At 40.4% G+C, this 22738-nt stretch overlaps 1 protein-coding gene across 2 annotated transcripts in view; it reads left to right on the top strand.

The window, feature by feature from the left end:
- Positions 1-22738, top strand: part of ell2 (elongation factor for RNA polymerase II 2) — a 111935-nt gene that overhangs the window by 56446 nt on the left and 32751 nt on the right. For both annotated transcript variants that reach the window (XM_043709660.1, XM_043709652.1), the window contains 2 exons: positions 7184-7443; positions 16950-17074. In XM_043709660.1, the coding sequence (XP_043565595.1) occupies positions 7184-7443; positions 16950-17074 (385 nt within the window). The remainder of the gene's footprint in view (positions 1-7183; positions 7444-16949; positions 17075-22738) is intronic.

Below are 22738 nucleotides of genomic sequence, written 5' to 3'. Positions count from 1 at the left end.
TTGTAGGCATGACCTGCCCTTCACAAAGCCATGCTGACTGCCTTTAATCATACTATGCTTTGTCAAATAGTCATAAATCCTATCCCTCAAAATTCTTTCCAAAACTTTGCTGACCATAGATGTAAGACTGACTGGTCTGTAATTGCCAGGGATTTCCCTATTACCCTTGAAAAGACGAACAAGATTCGCCTCTTTCCAATCCTCCGGTACGACTCCTGTGGAGAGGGAGGAGGCAAATATCTTCGCCAGCGGCTTAGTAACCTCCTTTCTTACTTCCTGGAGCCGCCTGGGATAAATCTGGTCTGGCCCTGGGGACTTATCAATCTTGATGTTTTCCAAACTTTCTAGCACATCTACTTCGTACAGGTTACTTCTAAAACATGAAAGCTGTGGCCTAAAGCCGTCTCTGTGTACGTATAAACAAAAAGGCCTCCCAATACCCTTTTTCTGTACCAACCCAATGCTTCGGAGCCCAGCCCGTTTACAACGCCTCTTGAAAAAAATCAAATATCCTTGCGAAAAGGGCCAGTTTTGTGACAACTCTCTAACTATAACTGCCACCTCTCCTTCCATCTTTTCCTCTCTTTCCTGGGCATCTTGTGTCCAGAATATTTAACATGTACTGTGATAGCCATAACATCGTTATTCCACGTGGCAATCAGTGCTTGTACATCCAGTTTTTTTTAAGGATACTCCTTGCATTCACATACAGGCACTGTAATCCGGTTTGGAATGATTTAATTTCTGCCTTATTCTGACGCCATCTAATTTTTCTCTATTCTAATGTTAACTGTCTCTCTCTGTATTTTGTGCAGCTGATGTTGCTTTTCTGATATTCTGTCCTCATTCCCATGTCTCTGTTGATGTCGTTTCACCCTTCCCAAACAGGCAGATGATCCTGGAGGAACTCAGTTGATTATAATCCATTCAGGTGTTCATTTTTACATGTACCATCTCTGCCAGGAATCTAAAGCCCTCTCTCCATTACTTTTCTAGCCGCATTCATCTATCTTGTCTTGTTTGTGTTCCTGTGTGGCATTGGTGGGAGTTTGGAGATTACTGCTTTTGAGGTGTTGCTTACTAATTTTCTACTTAACTTTCTAAATTTTGACTAAATCCGGACCAAATTGCTTGCCTTTCCTATGTCATTGGAACCAGTGCGGACTGAATCCTCTGATTGCCTTCTCGGGGAAGAAGCTGCTCTGATGTACCCTGGCACCAGAGAGGCAGCATATCGTTCTGTGATATCATCTTTAGCTGCAAAAACATTCGTTAGTTCTCCTAGCTAATGAATCTCCTGTGCTGCCTCTCTTCCAGTCTTCTAGCTTTCTTCCTCAGAAGTTTGTGATGCCATGGGCTTGCTGATGCTGCACTCCTCTGAAGAGCCATTTCTCTGAAGAGCAAAATGGAGAACTGCTTAGTGAGCAAAATCATGTGGGACTCCTGCACTATGTTTTTGGACTGGTTTGCAGTCGTCAATTCCCTATGTGTATGTTGCCACCCTAGGCTATGAGCAGCTCCCTAAGCATGAAACCTATGTACTCTTCTGCCTTGCAAATGCATTACAGTGACTTGCTGCCACTTCAGTTCTGAACCCAGAACCAAATTTTTGTAGCTGCTGCTGATTGTTGCACATGTGCGTGTTTAAGTCACATGTGTTCAACACTCACCATAGTCCGCACTGCGGGCATTCACTGTGCCAAGTTGTCTCTACTATTATAAAGTTATGGAGATGAGTGGAAAGTGCAATTACTCTCTCATTGTCACAGAAAAAGGGAATGAATGAATGAATAAGTTGGATACTTGAGGGTAAGAGATAGAACCGGTTTCTGTCAGATGAAAATTTCTTTAAAAGAAAGCAAATGACCACTTGTACCTCTACTCAAATTGCACTCAAGACTAAGTTGCCCCAAGATGCTGTGTCTTTGTTCTGTGACTAAAGAAAATGCTGAGACCGGTTACAATTTGAGATGAAAGACTTTGAACTTTGAAATGTAGGTGCAGTGACACTTGCTGTACGAGCAAGCTTTTTCATCTATGGACTAAAAAGACCCCTTTTGCACCTTTCTAAATGTGTCACTGGCTAACTCTTCCCCATCTGTGTCATAAGGACTGCATGAAATGTTGAACCGTCTTCTGGAAGGCCTGGAATCGCAGCTGCAAATCACATCTCTCAAGTTTTCACAACACGAAGCTTTCATGCTACTAGATCTACCTACATTACCTAGGATATATCAGCCAAATCAGGAATTTGGCACTGCTTCAATGTGTTTCTAATTGACAAATGCCACATTTGCGTGAGAAAGTAATATTGACACTTTCAACACTATTCTCTGAAAGACCATATCAATTTGATTCGTTGCTGACTTAATGGTATAGCAATATCTGCACAACCAGCAGATGGCAGAATTTGAATTCGGTACCAAAATTTGAATCTAAAGAGTCTTATGATAACCATAAAACCATTGGTTTTTCCCTCCGACAATCAACAGTCTCATTTGCTAATGTATTTTAGGGAAGGAAACTGCAATCCTTACCTGATCTGGCCTACATGTGATTCCATACCACAGAAATGTGGTTGACTCTTAACTGCCTTCTGAAATGGCCTGAGACAAAAAAAAAAGTGCAAATGCTGGAATCCAGAGTAGATAGGCAGGAGGCTGGAAGAACACCACAAGCAAAGCAGCATCAGAAGGTGGCGAAGTTGATGTTTTGGGTGTCCTGAAGAAGGGATACACCCGAAACATCAACTTCTCCACCTCCTGATGTTGTCTGGCTTGATGTGTTCTTCCAGCCTCCTGCCTGGCTACTTCTGAAGTGGCTTAGCAAGCCACTTAGATTCATAGAGATGTACAAGGTCACCCCTCAGCCTCCGACACTCCAGGGGAAACAGCCCCAGCCTGTTCAGCCCCTCTCTATGGCTCAAATCCTCCAACCTTGGGAAATCCTTGTAAATCTTTTCTGAACCCTTTCAAGTTTCACGACATCTTTCCGATGGGAAGGAGACCAGAATTGCACGCAATATTCCAACAGTGACCTAACCAATGTTCTGTACAGCCGCAATATGACCTCCCAACCCCTGTACTCAATACTCTGACCAATAAAGGAAAGCATACCAAACGCCACCTTCACTATCCTATCTACCTGCAACTCCGCTTTCAAGGAGCTATGAACCTGTACTCCAAGGTCTCTTTGTTCAGCAACACTCCCTAGGACCTTACCATTAAGTGTATAAGTCCTGCTAAGATTTGCTTTACCAAAATGGAGCACCTCTCATTTATCTGAATTGAACTCAATCTGCCACTTCTCAGCCCATTGGTACGTCTGGTCCAGATCCTGCTGTAATCTGAGGTAACCCTCTTCGCTCTACATTACGCCACCAATTTTGGTGTCATCTGCAAACTTACTAACTGTACCTCTTATGCTCGCATCTGTCGTGAAATCATTTATGTAAATGACAAAAAGTAGAGGACCCAGCACTGATCCTTGTGGCATGCCACTGGTCACAGGCTTCCAGTCTGAAAAAATAACCCTCCATCACCCTCTGTCTTCTACAGTTTGAGCCAGTTCTGTATCCAAATGGCTAGTTTTCCCTGTATTCAATGAGATCTAACCTTGCTAATCAGTCTCCCATGGGGAACCTTGTTGAACGCCTTACTGAGGTCCATATAGATCACATCTACTGCTCTGCCCTCCTCAATCTTCTTTGTTACTTCTTCAAAAAACTCAATCAAGTTTGAGAGACATTATTTCCCACACAAAGCCATGTTGACTGTCCCTAATCAGTCCTTGCCTTTCCAAATACATGTACATCCTGTCCCTCAGGATTCCCTCCAACAACTTGCCCACCACTGAGGTCAGGCCCACCGGCCTATAGTTCCCTGGCTTGTCTTTACCACCCTTCTTAAACAGTGGCACCGTGTTTGCCAACCTCCAGTTTTCCGGCACCTCACCTGCGACTATCGATGATACAAATATCCCAGCAAGAGGCCCAGCAATCACTTCTCTAGCTTCCCACAGAGTTCTAGGGGATTTATCCACCTTTAACTGTTTCAAGACATCCAGCACTTCCTCCTCTGTAATCTGGACATTTTGCAAGATGTCACCATCTATTTCCCTACAGTCTATATCTTCCATATCCTTTTCCACAGTAAATACTGATGCAAAATATTCATTTAGTATTAGTCACTAAAAACTGTCAAAAAAAAAAAAGGATTAGAACCAGTTACACTACATGTTGTCGATCTGCGCACTAGAAACAATAATGGAAAACATAGCTCTGTAGATCCTGCAAAGCCCTCTTTACCAACATCTGAGCTCCAATGCAAAAGTTGGGGCATTTGTCTCAGACTAGTCAAGCAGCATCCTGAAAATATCATACTCACTGAACTGTACCTTTTAAAGGTATAATGTTTGAGCTACCACTGTCACTGTCCCTGGGTATGTCTTTTCACGCCAGCAGTATGACCAGTTGAGGTGGAGGCACAATGATGTCATTGTCACAGTTGAGAGGGAGTTGCCCCGAGAATCCTCAACATTGGCTCTGGACACCATCAAGTTAAATGTGAGCAAGGAAACCTACTGATTATGAAATGCTCCCTGACAACTTCTGTGCAGCTCACATGTGATGTCTCCCAAATTCAAATCTGTTCAGTCATGGACTTTCATAGAATGATCTGCCTGTGCTGTATGTTCAACCCATGGTTTACACTTAGTGCTTATACTTGCATCAGCCTTCCATTCTTCTCCCTTTGACCTAATCAGCACATACTTTAAAATCTTTCTCTTTCATTATTGTACAGTTTCTCCTTAAGTGCTTCTATATTAACTCCATCAACTAAAGGATGTGAAGGTCCTTGAAAGGTTGTACAAGAAATTGACCAGAATGCTTCCAAGAATGAGGTAGTTTCACTGCAAAGCTCGGTTGCAAATGCTGAGGTGGTTCTCCCTCAAGAAAAGGGAATTGAGAGATCCACTAGTGATTCAAAAAACCGTTCCCTTCATGACACAAGGTTGAGGGCAGATTTAAGGTATTAGGCAAAAGGTAATTGGGAGGATGTGAGGAAGAATTTTACCAAGCTGTGTAAAGAATGTCCTGGAGTACAGTAACTTGGAAGTTGGTAGATAATCAATCATGTCAAAAGCAAATTAGAGCACATGAAAACAAACTTGCAAGGTTTCACAAGGAAATGAGCAAGAGATGGAACTCATTAGATTGATCTCCAGAGACAGCATGGACTCAATGGCCTCCCTCTGGGCTGTTAAGATTATGTTCTGTGCCAGCAAAGTCGATATTACCACTTTGTTCTGTCTGAGGTTTCACATGTTGGATTTATTAGTTGACAATATTTATGGCCAATAACTTTGGGCTCTCCTATGTCGAAATATTTTGCTTTGTCAGCATAATCAAACCTGTTTATGATTTTAAAGATATGAGTACTTTTTAGTTTTATTATTTCTAACACACAAGCTTCTCTTTCGGTGTCAAGTTTATAAATCATCTTTGAACTTCTCTAGTGCTTCCTTTTTTATACAAACTGCTTCAAGAAGATCAGAAATGTGCAAACTCCTCAAATGTGGATTCCACTCCTGCCATAGTATTGAAATAGTCTCAAAGTTAAAAATAACATACTTCAACTGTGATCATGATGCACTATTTCTTGTTACTGTTTAACTTCTTTGCAGTCTTTTGACATTGTAAACCACACTGTTTTTCTCATGTACCATTCTCCCTGTGTCTGCGGGTGCTCCGGTTTCCTCCCACAGTCCAAAAATGTGCAGGTTAAGTGAATTGGCCATGCTAAATTGCCCGTAGTATTAGGTGAAGAGGTAAATGTAGGGGAATGGTTCAATGTCCTCCAATCAAACAGAGCTGTGAAGCCATTATTTTCCTCTACTTTGCCACTGATCCCAACCCCTCTGTAGACTTTGTCTCAATTTGAAGCTGACTTTTTACACCCTCCGCTTCCTAGTTGGTGTTCAGCTGAGTTTCTGACCACCTAATCTGTACATTGTGAAGGCTGCTTCCATGCTTGTGACGTTGTTCATTTCTCACTCCATCCACTTCTGAAACTGTTACATGCATGTGTGCACAGATCTCCAGATCAGACCACTCCAATGCTTCCTTGGCTAGTGGCCCACTCTTGCAATTCTGCTGCCCATATCCTAAGATAAGCCAAGTCACACTTGTGCATTTCAATTGGTTCTGTCCTCCAGTACTTTCAATTGAACATTGATATTGTCATTTCCAGTTTACTAGTAATCTTTAACTCCAAACAATCCCTCTTTCTTATTCCAGAGTTTCTAATTTCAAGTGTTACTTTGCCTACCTTTTCTTTAGTACTGTAGTAATTAATCAATTTTTCTATAACTGCAGTTTTCAAAGGCAGTTTGCAGTTCTTGTTGTAGTTGCTGCCAGATTTTACATTCATTAACTAAATGAGCATTGGCCTTTTCCAAAATTCACTACACTTTCCAGACTAGGCTCTTTATGGAGTGTTGCCTTATTTACAAATGGGATTTGCAGAATTCTCACTGACACTCATACCTCTCCTTCCTAATTATTTTTTCCTATCTGTTTATTCCAAGGTGACTGTGCTTACAATTTCTTTCACTAAACTGCAAGCTCAAAATTTAAGGGAGAAATCTTTTGGAAGAGGAAAAGCCCATGATGCATTTCCTTGCAGTTTAATGCAAGTGGGTTCAAAATATTGTTCATCCTGATTTTTGAATTGTTTCTAACAAGTTCTTTTTCTCTTGCTATTTTTATCTCCTAGTATCTTATGATTATGAACAATTCCTTTTTTGTCAGAAAAGCTATCTCTCAGATGCTCGGAGCTGTCTTTTTTTCAATTGCAATCAATTCATCAGCAATTTTCAGCACGTGTGCACGTTGGAGCAGTAGGTCGGTTTCACTACTTGTGCTCATCCTCCACCCGAAGGAAAACATCAATTTTAATTTGAGAAACTTCACTATAGTCAAGTGGGTTCATGTGCAGCTTATCCATTTTATATACAACCTGTTTGCTCACTATAAATAAAGTAGAACTGTATTGAAGTCAAAGTACAAGCAATTTTCTTTAAATATACATTTAACTCAACACAACTATATAGTATTTTAGTAATTGTGCGTTTCTTATCTCTCAATTTGTCACTTAAGTTAGAAGTTTTTTTCCATTTCTAGGTAAGCGAGTGCAGATTCGTAAACCAGCACCAGGCATCCCAGATGCTGTACCTGAACGGAAACGGTCAACTCCCATTAATCCTGCAAGTACAATAAGGAAGTGCAATATAAACAACAGTGTTTCTCAACGATCTTACAGGGATAGGGTAATCCACTTATTGGTCTTAAAACCCTTCAAGAAACCAGAGCTGCTGGCCCGATTACAAAAAGATGGGGTCAGTCAGAAAGATAAGAACTCTCTCGGACCAATTCTGCAACAGGTCAGTGGTTACAGATATTTTTCCCATTCATCACTCTTTAGTCCAGTTCTTGGCTGTCAATATAACTGAAGTTTTGATTAATCCACTCTCTCTTCTAAATGCATGCTAATGTGTTTTGCATGCTAATTTTAGAAAGTTTAAACTTGCATGCAACTTAGATTCTCCAGCTAGAAGCAAAACTATTGAATCAATCTTCTTTAAAAATCCTTATTACAATAGTTAATGTAGTATGAAAGAGTTTTGTGAAATATTTCCTCTTTAAGCAACATTTACTTTAGTTACTTTGCTTTTTATATACTTGTAAAATCTCTTGCATTCTGTTTTTATAGTCCTGGGTAGTTGTCTCACATTCTATGCTTTCTCTGTTTGGCCTTTTTATTCCAGTTACATATTCATAAGGCTGCCATAATTGTGATTATTTGTAGAAAATGGTTTGAATTATAGACTCACCAGCCACTGTATTTGGGAACTTTGCAAAATTGGATTGCAGAATCTTTTTGGCTACTTTGATTTCATGGGAGAAGGAAAGGAATTCTGTGAATGGAATATGTTGACTGGTTGGAAGAAGTTACTTTTAAACTGGAAAATGAAATGAGGTGAGGTTGTCTTGAGGGGAAATCTGCATCTCAAGTGTTTGAGGAAGAGATTGAAGTAGCCAGTCGGAGTAAGGGTGGAGGTAGTGGATTTGAACCCAGCAGTGAACTAAAGGTAATTTGAGCTGAGGGAGACAACTGATGAAAACTACGTCAGTTCTTGCTACTTTCAAGGGGAGTGGGTTCCTGATTGTTCTTGTGGGGAGGAGTGTGGTAGAGGTGCAGTGGATTGATATTGGGGAAACATATGGTATTTTTCATGTTTTACTTTGATCTTTTCACTTGGTGGCTGGGACTTCACTGGTGTCAGTGATCCATGCATTCAATGTCCTCAAGCAGTCATCTTCCAAGATTTGTTCAGATTGCTTCATTTCTTTCCTCCTCTATGGAATAGATTCCTGATATTTGTTCTGATGAGAGATTGAGAGTCATGGCGAACTGTGTATTACTATTTTTCATATGTGCATTCAGTTTTTGAATTCTGTTTGCTCAGTGATAGAGGGAGAAATGCAGTATGCTCTGGGCAGTTTAGAAAATTATCATAATCTCACCACTACATTTGCCTTTCCTACTTAGGATGTGGTATAAATCTTTGCAGGGTCATGGCTGTCATAGTGTAACTATATATCCTATAAACCTCCAATGCCAACGGACTTGGTTTTGGCTATGTTTGGAAGTGTTGGAGGAGAGGATTTGGAAACTGCAGTATAATGTAGCCTTTTTTGACTTCAGGACAACTGTCCCATATGCTACTACTGCTTACTGCGAGGTCAACACACTGTCAAGTATTTTGCACAGTTTATTTATAGCCAGAGCAATTTGACTTCAGAAATAAAATTTAAATTGTTCATATGATGAGATATTGTATACATCTATTACTTGTGTGTACTATTTTTGGTATGTATGGATGTATTTTTGTTTTAAAAAGGCAGGAACATTATGAAATAATTGCAGTTGTGTTGGAGGTGTGAGAAGAACAACAGTTTGGGACTGTCCATAGCAAACGTCATGCACATCGAGCTTTCTTTTCACTGTGTTGCAAGTGGGAGGTTGAAACCAAATGCAGCACTCAAACCAGGTAGGATTAGAGAGAGTAGGCTTGGGCATGTAAGTACATCATGTCCTTATTAGGATTGAGAAACTGATCTCTGGAAGCAGGAACATTTGGACCATTTTGGGAAATGTTCAGAATTGAAAAACTTGAGGTGAAGTGTTGTGAAAAGTAATTTTCTGGTGTTGAAGCAGAATTGTACTGTTTGTGTGGCTTTTAGGAGCTCTAAATGATAAAAGGACCATCTCTGGACAGAAATAACAGTTGAATTGTGACAGCATTTACTTATTTACTGGAAGCTTCTTTAGAATCTGAAACAGTGATTGCATTTTTAATTTAAAGCATGAATTTGACACTGGTATGTATCATTTTAAAGGAGAAAATAAATAATTATCCATGCTATCGAAAGAATATATTGTGTATCAGTATTCTGAGTAAACAGTGATTAACCCCCAAGATGCCACAATAAATGTCAGAAATAAAGACATGAACAACCTTTCTTGAATTTTAACCCACCCCTTCCCCACACTTCCTAATTTGCAAGGAATATGGCAGCCCTTCCCTGACAGCTGCATGATAGTGAAGGCAAAAGCACAAGAACTGCATAAGGAGCAGCAGCAGGAAATGAACCTCAGAATTTTGAAGAACTGTTGCTTTTGAGTTTTGGTGTAGTGAGGATGGTAGTAATGGAAGTACAGGCTTGTCGGTTGTGACAATATGTGGCAGATGAAATTTAAGGCTGAAAAACATGAACTGATACATTTTAGTAAGGTGAATGTAGAGAGGCAGGAAGAATGTATTTGTAAAACCAGGGTGCTAGAATAAAAGCGACATTAAAGATATTAGGGCAAGTTGAGTTATGGCTTATAGGACATATTGGATTTTGGACTCATTGGGAACCACTTGCTAACAAGTTTGATTGTCCACTGAGGAAATTCTGTCACAGTCATAGATTGTGTGACTAACGAGCCCAAATCTAGAGCTACATCGCCTGGAGGAAGAGCGCCTCATCTTCCCCCTAGGAACCCTCCAACCACACGGGATGAATGTAGATTTCTCCAGCTTCCTCATTTCCCCTCCCCCCACCTTACCTCAGTCCCAACCCCTGGATTCAGCACCGCCCTCTTGACCTGCAATCATCTTCCTGACCTCTACGCCCCCACCCATTCTCCAGTCTATCACCCTCACCTCCTCCCACCTATCACAAATTACCTCCCCCCTACCCTTTATCTCAGCCCGCTTGGCACACCAGCCTCATTCCTGAAGAAGGGCTTATGCCCGAAACGTCGATTCTCCTGCTCCTCGGATGCTGCCTGGCCTGCTGTGTTTTTCCAGCACCACATTTTTCAACTCTGATCTACAGCATCTGCAGTCCTCACTTTCTCCTACATCTGTAACCCCACTTGTGATCCTTGGCCTTGTTCATCAGCATTTCTTTCTCAGTTTCTTTTCTGTATTTCCTCTTGCTACGAGTGTTCTCATAGAACTTTGCCTCCTCTTATAGGAGTTCACTTCAAATCAATTGCTTCTGAAAGATGTTCAGTTTTTTTTGAGGGAAGCCCTCAGAGTCTTTGACATATTTCCTTTGCTCTCCTCTCATTCAAATGCCTTCCTTGAGCTGGGCAAAGATGATTTGCTTTGATGGTCAAAATTCAGGCATCCTTAGCATGAGGCTGACTCAGTAGAGTTGGTTTCAAATTATCATGGCCTCGATGCTGATACCATTAGCTGTCTCAAGGATGCTGCTGTTTGTACAACTGTCCTCCCAATTGATGCAGAAAAACCATAAGTTGGCACTCTCAGATTGGATGTGATGTTGAATATCCACATCAATATCAGCTTTAGATGAGAGGTAACTTGCCAGATAAGGAACATATTCGAGAGGAGTTCTCCATTGCCATTAATAGGGTGATGTACCAGAACCTGACCTGGGTCAGCTTGAAGGATTTGACTCTGGGTTCAGACGGAGATGAATTATTCGGTTAGCTTCTGCAAAGGCATTAAGTGAGGCTTGCGACTCTCTTCTGAGAGAACAGAGATGACATTGTCTTTCAATTACTTAAGTTCCACAAGTGACTTTGCTGCCATTTTCTCAGATTTTGACAGATTGAGGTTAAAGCTTTTATGTCTACAGAATGGGCCCAATGTCCACACCATTGGGAAGTATGTTCTTGACAAGATGAAGAATGCTGGCGATAAAGATGGAGAAAAGTATCTGGGTGATGACACATCCCTTCTTGACCTCAAAAGAATCTTATCATATTATACTTGGTAAAGACTACAGACATCTCATTGTGGAGGAGACATAAGATGTTGAAGAATTTCACTAAACAGCCACCCTTTGACAGAACCATCCATAAGCACTTCTTGATTGACTGAGTCAAAAGCCTTGGTCAACTCAAAGACCGTATAGAATGGCTGGTGTTGTACCTGGAGTTGCCAAGCAGTGAAAATTATGATGTCCATAGTTCCACAGGTTGATCGCAGGCCATGATGGCTTTCAGCGAGGATTTCCTAAGACTGGGAGAACTTGCATCGTGAGGATTTGGGTAGTGATCTTCCTGCTGTTAGAGTGTAGGGAGATTCCTTGTTCGTTTCCACAATCCACTTTGTCTCCTTTACTGAAGACGGTGACAGTGGCAGCATCCCTGAGATCAGAGTATTATTCTTTGTCCCAGATTTTCAGGAACAATTGTTGGAGATCTACTCCTTCAAATTTGAAAATGTTTACTGGAATCCATTTACTTTTTACGGCTTTTCCATTTTTAAGTATCTAATGGCACTTCAACTGCTGCCAGTCTTTGTGGGAGTCTAAGATCATCTTTGGGGAATTGGGGCTTTCTTCAAACACACCCTTGTCAATGATTGTGGTGGTTCAGGACTTCTTCCAAGTGCTCTCTCCATTGGATGTTTTCTGTGTCTCAAACTGGTTCCATTCTTACATTGTACCAGTTTGAGGTGAAGCGTGTTGGGTTCTTGCATTGCTTTGATGGCACCGAAGAAACCTTGAGCATCATGTTTGTCAACAAGGAGTTGTAGCTCCTCAACACTCAGTCCAGTATTTGATTTTGATTTCCCTCATTCTTCTTTGTAACTCTACCTTTTCCTTGACTAAATTCTCATCTTTACTTTGCGGGTGATGTTTTGCCAGGCCTGGAGTGCTTTCCTCCTTTTTTTTCAATGAGGTCTTGAAAGATGTGGTCATTCTCATTGAATCAGCCTTGCTGTTTCCTTCTGAGGCCCTAAGATATAGGAGAAGAATTAGGCCACTTCGCACAACGAGCCTGCTCTGCCTTTCGATCATAAATGGACTGGCAGGAGGCTGGAAGAACATAGCAGGCCAGGCAGCATCAGGAGGTGGAGAAGTTGATGTTTCGGGTGGAAGAAGGGTTCTACCCGAAATGTTGACTGCTCCACCTCCTAATGCTGTCTGGCCTGCTGTGTTCATCCAGCCTCCTGCTAGTCTATTTTAGATTCCAGCATTTGCAGTTTTTGTCTCCTGCCGTTCAATCATGGCTGATTATATTTTTAAGCTCCATTATCCTGTTTTCTCCCCTTGCTCATCAAGAACTTATCTATCCCTGTGTTAAATGCACTCAATGACTTGGCCTCAACACACTTCTGCCACGGTGAATTCCACAGATTTGCCATCCTCTGCAAAAAAGAAAATTCCTCCTCATCTTAATTCTAAAGGGTTGTCCCATCACCCTGAATGGTGCTTTGGGTTCAAGTCTCTCCTACTAATGGAAACATCTCCACATCCACTCAATCCAGGGCGCTCTCTATTTTGTAAGTTTCAATGAATTCCTGCTCATCCTTCTAAACCCAATTGAGAACACTCCGAGTTTTCAACCACTCTTCATTTGACAAGCTCTTCAATACTGGGTTCAATCTTACGAACCTCCCCTGGACCACCTCTGAGGGCCAGCACATCTTTTCTCAGATACAGGACCCAAAAGTGCTCAATATTTCAAGTGCAGTCTGGCCACAGCCTTTTACAACCTCAGTAATAAATCCCTGCTATTGTATTCTTGCCATCTTGAAATGAGTACAAACATTGCATTTGCCAACTTAACTGCCACCTGAACTTGCACGTTCACCTTCGACCTTACTCTGGCTTCTCTTAAACCTCTTTGTGCTTCGGATTTCACAAGTCTTTCCCCATTTAAAAAATAGCCCACATCTCTCCTCTTCAAACCTAAGTGCATAACCTCTCACTTTCCCATGTTGTATTCCATCTTCCACTTCTTTGCCCACTCTTCTAGTCTGTTCAAGTCCTTCTGTAGCATCTCCGCTTCCTGGACATTGCATCTATTCCATCTTTGTTGCTAAGTCTGAAAATGACAGTGCCTTCAGTTCCTTTGTCCAGATCATTAATATATAACACAAATTCTATTAGGTCCCAACACTGATCCCTACTGGCTGCTATTTTGAAAAAGATCCCTTTATCCCCCCACTATCTGCCTTCTGCAAGCCAGCTATCTTATTCAGCAGCCTCCTGTGCAGCACCTTGTCCTGGTTACTTCACAGCATGAGATAATGGTCTTCGACTCTTATAAGATTTCCTGTGCTCTGTTTAAAAGATATCCTTGGATGGTTTGTGAAGACATTTGTTGGAAGTCTGCTCAGCTCTTGAAGCTGCTCAGCATTGAGCTCCCTGCACGAATTCTGCATCTTGAACTGCTTCTGGTGGCATTTTGATATTGAGCAACAGATCAACCTGTGGTCTGTCTAGCAGTCCTCTGCAGTGGTAATTACCACTGTTTTAGTAACAAGAATATCCTTTTGGTTTCAGAATTCAACTATGATGTAGTTGATCATGTGCCAGTGCTTTGATCATGGATACCTCCAAAAAGTGTTGAACTTGTCTTTTTGGTGGAACAGTGAGTTGGTGATGATCAGCTGGTGTCTGCACATTTGGTGGGTAGGAGAATATCACTAGAGTTGCAGTTCCTGGTTCACTTCCAGAGTTGGGTGTCCTTTCTGAAACTGCTCTTGAAATCCTCTAGGATGGTGAAATTATCTTCCTTAAGGATGTTGGTGAGTATGGGATTCAGGGAAGAGTAAAAGCTGACTTTTGGATCATCTCTCGCATCAAAGGTTGGTGAATAAGCATTCATGACCATTGCCTGTTGGTCTTGGCAAGGTGTAGATTGCCTCATTATTCTAACATTGATGCCCACACAGTTTGTTGACTAATTCATTCTTGATAGTGAATCCAATTCTGTGCATCTTGGATTAATTCTTGGGTCCACCTTTCCAGAACAAGGTGTAACTACCACCTTCTTCCCTCAGCTAGCATTCACCACCTCTGAGTCTCCTACAGAGCAGCAATATCACTATTGAAGTGCTCAAGGTTAAGGGCAGTTTTTCATTCTGGATAATTGTTTTGTTGGTTATCCATAAAGGATTATACATTCCATGTTCTGCGATTGCGTTTGACTTGGTTTTCAGTGACTTGGTTTCCATGGTAGATGAGCCTGCCGGATGCAGTTTTCCAGCCAGGTTGGTGACGAAACAGGAAGAATAGAAGAGTTGAATATTACATGAATGAAAAAAGATTTGTATAAAGTTACAGCACTATGGTTTGGAAATCCCTGACCATGAATCTCTCAAAAAGCTAGCATTCAAGTTCAATTAGTAATAAAAGCAGATGAATGTTGGCTTTTATTTCAGAGAATGGTGTATAAAATAAGAAAGATTTTTTTTTTGGTAATCGACGTTTCGGGCATAAGCCCTTCAGGAATGAGGAAAGTTTGTCCAGCAGGCTAAGATAAAAGGTAGGGAGGAGGGACTTTGGGGAGAATGGGATGGCGTTTTTACAGGGGGCAGGGTGGGAGGAGGTGTAGTCCTTTTTTGAGGAAGAGCGCCTCATCTTCCGCCTAGGAACCCTCCAACCACAAGGGATGAACTCGGATTTCACCAGTTTCCTCATTTCCCCTCCCCCCACCTTGTCTCAGTCAAATCCATCGAATTCAGCACCGCCTTCCTAACCTGCAATCTTCTTCCTGACCTCGCCGCCCCCAACCCAGTGTGACCTATCACCCTCACCTTGACCTCTTTCCACCTATCACATTTCCGACGCCCCTCCACCAAGTCCCTCCTCCCTACCTTTTATCTTAGCCTGCTGGACAAACTGTCCTCATTCCAGAAGAAGGGCTTATGCCCGAAACGTCAATTCTCCTGTTCCCTGGATGCTGCCTGACCTGCTGCGCTTTTCCAGCAACACATTTTCAGCTATAAAATAAGAAAGTTTTACTACATCTTTACAAAACATTAGTTAGATCACAACTGGAATAGTTTTGGGCTCCTTTTCTAAGGAAAGGTTTACTGGCATTTAAAGCTGTCTGCTGAAGATTCGCTAGGCTGATACCAGGTACAAAGGGAACAGTTTTCTGGAGAGATGTTGAGTAGATTTAGCCTGTACTCTTTGGAACTTTGAAGAATAAGAGCAACTTTATTGAAACTTACAATACTAAGGATATTAGGTAAGGTTGATCTGGAAGAGTTGTTTTGTCTTTTGGAATAATCTTAGACAAGAGGGCATAATCTCACTAAAAAGTCACACATTTGATAAATGAGGGATTTTTTGAGGGTAGTGCATATGTGGAATTCTTTACGACAAAGGGCTGTCATGTCTAGATCATATATATTAGAGGCTCAGACTGATCTTTTTAATCAGTAAGGGAATCAAGAGTTATAGGGAAAAGGCAGGAATGTGGAGCTGAGGGTTATAGATCAGTTGTGATCTCACTGGCTGAATGGACTACTTCGACACATACATCTATCTTGTTTTGTGCAGCTGAAATTCTGAAACCACTGAGGAAGAGGTGGGACTTGAACCCAAGCCCTTTGGTTCATAGATTGAGATGGGAATGCTGCAACACAAGACCCCTAAAGTCTTGAGGGCAGATTTTACGGACTAAGCTTGTAGACATTTTTAATTAACCTGTTCTGATGTGTTGTGACACACCACTGGAATAGGTAGACATTGAACATTGGCCATTACCACAGTGCCTCAAGAGCCGCACTGTCCCTGTAATATCAGTTGCAAGTGGGTGGCAGCTAGGTCTTTCACTGCATTTTACAATCCTTCCCTCTCCTGCCTTGAAGCATGCCAGCCTCTGGTTTCTGATCTTTGGTTTGCTGTTAGGGAATCTTAAAAGAAATTTCTTCAGCATTGACTATCACATGAGTTTAAATAAAAATAAAATTCATTCCTACTGATGTGAAAATGACACTCCAAAAATTTAAAGCCAGACCAGTTTTCTGTTGAATGTTTCTTCAATGAAAATATTTAAAGTTTGTGACCTCTTAATTAATGAACTTAGAAAACTTAGTTGAAGGTTTCAAGACTGAACTCATTAGAACCAGTTTGGCTCCTAATTTTAAAAAAAACTCCCTGAAAGTCTTGAATTTATAAAGTGTCTTAATATATGCAAAAGCACTTCACCATTAAGTCAGTAGACACGGGAGATCTCAACAATAATGTGAATGGGATGTTGTCTGTTTTTTTTAATTATGTTAATTGAGGTCCAAGTATAGCTTGGATTGAGAGAGAGCTCCTTTTAGTTAACCTAGTAACCTCTACCTAAGCCATAGGACCTGTACAGAAGACTGCTTTAACTATAAGCCCCACATCCTTCATGCTACACAAGCCTGTCAGCCTACATTTATGCCCCAAGCTTGGAGTGGAACCTGAAGTTGTGATCGCTCTTTGCATCTAATTAATAAACTAACTTTTTAATTTTGGATGTGCCATACCATAATTGCCCTAAAATACGTAATAGTATTTTAGCATAATTCTGTTTTTTTTACATAGTTAATCTAGAACAAGAGAATAAAAGCTTGCTTTCTTATAGGTGGCTAATATAAACCCAAAAGACAACTCTTATACTGTGAAGGATTTTGTGTACAAGGATGTTCAGCGAGACTGGCCTGGTTACTCAGAAGACGATCGACAACTGTTTGACAGAGTAGTTTCCAGGTAAATTGACTTAATTTGTTCAAGTGGTTTTTTTGAAGTGATACAGGTTATAAATCTTATTTGTTTAGCATCTTTAACAAAGTAACAAACCTTAAGGAGCTTCACAGAAGTTTTATTAAACAAAATATGACATTGTACCATATAAGGAGATTTTGCATGCAGATGACCAATATCTGTCAAAAAGGCAGGATTTATGAGCTGTAAAGAGGATTCTACAGGGTAGTGTACAGGCAGCTGAGGAAACAGCTACAAATGACGGCGCGGTTAAAATAATTGATGTTCAAGAATTCAGATATCTGACAGGGTTATTGGGTTTGCAGGAAATTAGATAGGAAGGAATGAGGTCAGGAGAATGATTGATTGATTGATTCGAAAAGACAATTGAGAATTTCATTATCAACATATTGTTTGACCAGAGATTGGTAACACCATGACAGGTGAACTAAGAACTAACAAGGCAGCAAGCGTTTTGAATATTTTCAAATTTACCGAAACCAATCTTGTGAAAAATGGTCTGCAGAATGTAAGACATTGTTTTCTAGTTTTAGGAATAGAACAAATTTTGTAATTCTTCGTATGCAGTAAGCAAACCAAAAGAGTTCAATGCAGCAGCCCAATTCAAAGTTTGTTTCCCTGTGGTCAGCACTTCTGCTTACTTATTGAGAAGGTTTGTGAATTGCTTTTGAATGCATTTATTAAATGCTTCAGAGTTGGAATTTTGATGTCTGACATATCGGTAAAATGTTCAGGCTCTGACCATATTCCGTTTTGTTTGTTGGCGTGTAATTAGTGTCTTTGATTTATTTTTTGTCCTAGTTTTGACATCTTTTAACAAGAAGGAAGCATTTTCTTATAATTTTCATAATTACTGAATGGGTAATCAATCACTACTTCACAACCTCCGCTTCATTAATTCATTTCAGTCGCTCACTTTTTATTGTATCATTCATACAAATCATTTGTTGATGACTAGTTGTACTGTGTTCTGGAGTCAAATGAACCATTACTCTACAGAAATCTCACGTGTAGATATGCATCTTGCCAAGTTGTTTGATAATACTTTGTACTTGGTTGCTCATTTGATTCTAAACAACAAAAAAGCCAAAGAACTGCAGATGCTGGAAATAAGAAGCAAAAACCGAAATTGGTGGAAGACTCGGCAAGTCTGGTAATATCTGTGGAGAGAAAGCAGAATGAATGTTTCATGACCCTCTTTCAGCATGTGATGAAGGGTCATTGGTCCTAAAACATTCACTCTGCTTTCTCTCAGCAGGTGCTGCCAGACCTGAGTTTTTCTGAGTTGCTCTTTTGATTCGTTCCTGTAACTGCAGAAAGCTCTTTGACCAGTTACCTGCGCCTTCTCAGGGACCTCAAAAGATAATGACTTGGGGAAATGTGAAACACTTTCCTATCTTTGAAAGCTTCCTCTTGAATAGTGCAGACATTGGAGACATGGATGAGTTTCACCATTTATATGCCAGCTCAGTCTTTGGCTGATGGAGGAAAAGAGAGGTGAGAATCTCTGACTAATGATGTACATGTTCCTTTATGCTTCAAAGATTTGGATAAAATTCAACACGCATTTCAACATTGGAGATCAACGTTTGTACCTTTGCATGATACCTCCCATTTGGTGGCAATCAAGGCAGCAATATCCTATTTCCTGATGTCTCTGGCATCGAGATGTTAATCACTCAAAATCCGCTCCGCTGGATGGAACATGTCATTCACATGCCTGACACTGTACTCCTGAAGCAACTGCTTTTCTTGGAGCTATGGAGGAGATTCCTATGTAGGGCAGTGGAAACCCATTAAAGATTTTTATAAAGCATCCCTGAACAAATCAGACATACCTGCCAACTCCAGGGTGACTCTGGTTTGTGACTCAAGATGGAGAAGGCTCATTCGGACGGCCACAACATATCCACAAGCTCTGTCTGAAAGTGCAGAGATGAAGCTGTGATGTCCGAGAGAGTGCACAAACTTTCAAACAACCCATCCACCGAACTATTTGAGCACCACCTGCCCTGCATGTGTTCAGATCCGCAGATCATATGTTGAACTCTTCCGTTAATAGGGTGTGGAAGCAGGAGTCAACCATTTGGTCTGCTGTTACTCTGCTAATATTTAAAGATTTTAAAAATCTATTCATGGGAAGTGGGCATCACTGACTAGGCTAGCATTTATTGCCCGTCTCTAACTGCCCAGAAAGCAGTTGAGAACCAACCACATTGCAATGGGTCTGGAGTCACATGTAGGCCAGATCATGGGTAAGGATGTCAGTTTCCTTCCCTAAAAGACATTAGTGAACCAGATGGTTTTTTTCTGACAATCAGCAATGGGTTTATGGTCATCAGTAGACTCCAATTCCAGTTTTTGTATTGAATTCAAATTCCACCACATCCTGGTGGCAGGATTTGGACCTCGTCCCCAGAACAGTACTTGGGTCTTCTGGTTAACAGCTTTTCTTCAAAGTGGCTGTTCTGCAGCCAGACTTGTATTTCAGATTTATTCGAATAATTTTAATTTAAATGTGAACACAATTCCTCCAAGCATGAGCCTGAACATTTGATTGTTGCTCCAGTGACATTACTACGTTGCCTTCATCTTCTCTGCATAGATTTAATGGTGCCATTACTTGCTTTCAATACCAAAGTGAACCCTTGTGCCCAGAGCATTTGCCTGGTTATCAATTGGAACCAAAGTTGAGAGACTTCCTCTCCCTATCCATAAGACAATAAGATATAGGAGCAGAATTAGGCCTTTGGCCAGTTGAGTTTGCTCCACCATTTGATTATGGCGAACAGTTTTTCAACTCCATTCTCCTGTATCTTCCTGTAACCCTCGATTCCCTTAACAATCATCAATCTATCTATCTTTGTCTTAAATACACTCAATGATTTTGCTGCCTCAACAGCCTTCTGCAATGAGTTCCACAGATTCACCACTCTCTGACTGAAGAAATTCCACCTTATGTCCATTCTAAAGGGTTGTCCCTTCACTCTGAGACTATGCCCAATGGTACCAGTGTCTCCTAGTGGAAACATCTTCTCCGTGTCCATTCTGCTTTTGTATTCTAGTCCTCCTGAAAATGAATGCCAACATTGCATTTACCTTCCTAACTGTCATGTGAACCTGCATGTTAACCTGAGAATCCTGAACTCGGACTCCCAAAATCCCTTTTGTGCTTCAGATTTTCAAGGCCGTTCCAGTCTTCAAACAGTCTTCAAACAAACATGCATAACCTCACACTTCCCTGCATTGTATTCCATCTGCCACTGTTTTCTTACCTAATCTCACCATCTGTCCAAGTTCTTCTGCAGCCTCCCCACTTCCTGTCCAGTAGTTGTTTCTCACTCACTGTAGGATAAAATGAGGAATACAGATGATGGAGATCAGAGTCATAAAGTGTGGTGCTGAAAAGCACAGCCGGTCAGGCAGCATCTGAGGAGCAGGAGTGTCGATGTTTCAAGCGTAAGCTCTTCATCAGAAATTTCTCACTCACTCTGCCTCGTTCTCTTGTTCCCCCCACTGTGTATTTTTCCCAGCTCACTCTTCCCATCCCCCAAAAGTGTGCTTAAAGGCAATAAAAATCATGTTAAGAATGTCCTAAACTCTTAACTCTGCAGGGGGCATAAAATTTGGCTTTCCACCAGTTTATTGTTCACCCATACATGCTCAACTTCTTAACTGTTACTTTACCTTTCTAAACATTGATTTAGACCCAGGATTAACAGTGACAATTGGAGATCTGGTTGTAACACTTACAAAATGGAGGCATTGTGAAAAACACAAGGCAAAAGCAAAGTTAATTACGATTAACACGACTACATAACGTTTAAAATATATCCTTATGGAGTGCAGTTCTGGTCACCATGCTTTGAAAGGGAGATGAGCACATTGAGGATCCAGAGAACAACAATGTGAAGGAACCATGAAGAACGGTCAGAGAAGTTTTGTCTTTCAATCTCCAGATAAAATATTAATGATGAACCTCCTGTGTAAATATTTGAATGACAAAGATAAAGAATAATCGAACCAAACCAGGACAGTACAATCGGAAGCAAACTGAGGAAACGAATGAAAAACTCTTATTTATTCAAAATGTCTTTACAGAAATGGAGGCTTTGGAATTGGAATTTGGAGCAATTTGCTTAAGTGTTAGCACCTAAGGTGTTAGATGCATTCAGACTGCAGTATACAGCAAAACTGGGTGAGTTCAGTACTAGAGAGATGAGCTTTCATCCAAATGATGTGTGTTTTAAGAGGCTGTTAGGAGATATGAAATTATACTCCATTTTTGTGAATTGTAACTCTGCACCAGAGGAGAAATTAATTATAGTTTTTAACTGATTTAAATCAATTTAAAATGATCATTTCAGCTTAAAGTGAGAAACCTGGCATTGTTAGAAGCAACCTACATTCATTCAGGGACCCATTCTCTGCAAATACAAGGAATATGTTCAAGCTGGGAAGAGTTTGGGAAGATAGTTACCTGTTGCTTTCTCCATTTCAGTACCATGGTCAATCAGTTCAGTAGGTACCATTTTCTCCAATTAGTGTTGATTTGTCTGAAAATTGACATTGTTGTGCTTGTCCTGTTGTGTGACAAAAAAATCTTTTATTCTAATCTGCAGGCTAATTTTGCCATAGGTATTCATAAAATAGCTGACTGGGTAGAGTACAGCTACAGTATGATAACTATGATTTCAAATCATTTTTAAGTTTGAAATCTAAAACAAAAATAAAGTGCTGCTAATTCATATTATATCCGTGAATACTTAAACGACAAAGGAAAATTAGAACTTGAAAGTGTGTTGATGTAGAAAATCAATAGGATTAGTTTGTCATAATGTAGTCTAGACATCTAAATTTGAATGTTTCATGTGGAGCATTCAATACTGCACCACCCAATTCCACATGCCAAGCCATATCTTCAAAAGAGCCTTTTGCATTTTCTCATTCATGTGCATTTTATAGATTAGATGCTAAGTGAAAGCTTATTGACTGTTATTATTATTCTAGAACTTAACTTCACTTGCAATGCAAATCAATATATAAAATAAGTCTAATTTAAATCTTGAAAATGACTATCTTCATTGTGGTTTATGTTGGGTTTTTCCAGGTGTAGGCATTTTCAAGAACTTGTTACCTCGATAACAACTCAAACGTTTGACAGATTATTGTAAACTACTTTTGCTTATCACCTTGAGGCTAATATCGTACCTAAATTTTTCCCAAGCTGGATGTTACAACAAAAAACCTGATGATTCTGTTGATGTATTCAATCTGACATAACAAGAGCATTAATTTGACTGTTAATGTAAGCTATTGCCAAAACAACTAGAATGCTGACAAGACCTTTGTCACATACAGTGACAGCATCCAAAGTTAAGTTGGTGGGATTTGCTGAAGCTAATCAAAACATTTCTTTAACCTTCCTAGAAACTACTGTCCTTAAAGATTACACTGGTTGTGCAAATGCAGCATGTATGAAAATGGCAGCACTGGTGTGATTTTGCACAGTATAACATTTTTATTGATTTGCTAGTCATTTTTAAGCTACTTTAAGGTTAATATTCTAATATTACATAGTCATATAAGTCAAATTTTAGTGAAAATATTTTAAGGTGCTATAACTGGTTTGGTCCAAACCTAATGGTA

Source organism: Chiloscyllium plagiosum, chromosome 2, assembly GCF_004010195.1.
Source record: "Chiloscyllium plagiosum isolate BGI_BamShark_2017 chromosome 2, ASM401019v2, whole genome shotgun sequence".
Classification (NCBI taxonomy): Eukaryota; Metazoa; Chordata; class Chondrichthyes; order Orectolobiformes; family Hemiscylliidae; genus Chiloscyllium; species Chiloscyllium plagiosum.
The sequence above is the reverse complement of the archived record's forward strand: the minus strand, read 5'-3'. Positions and strand labels throughout refer to the sequence as shown.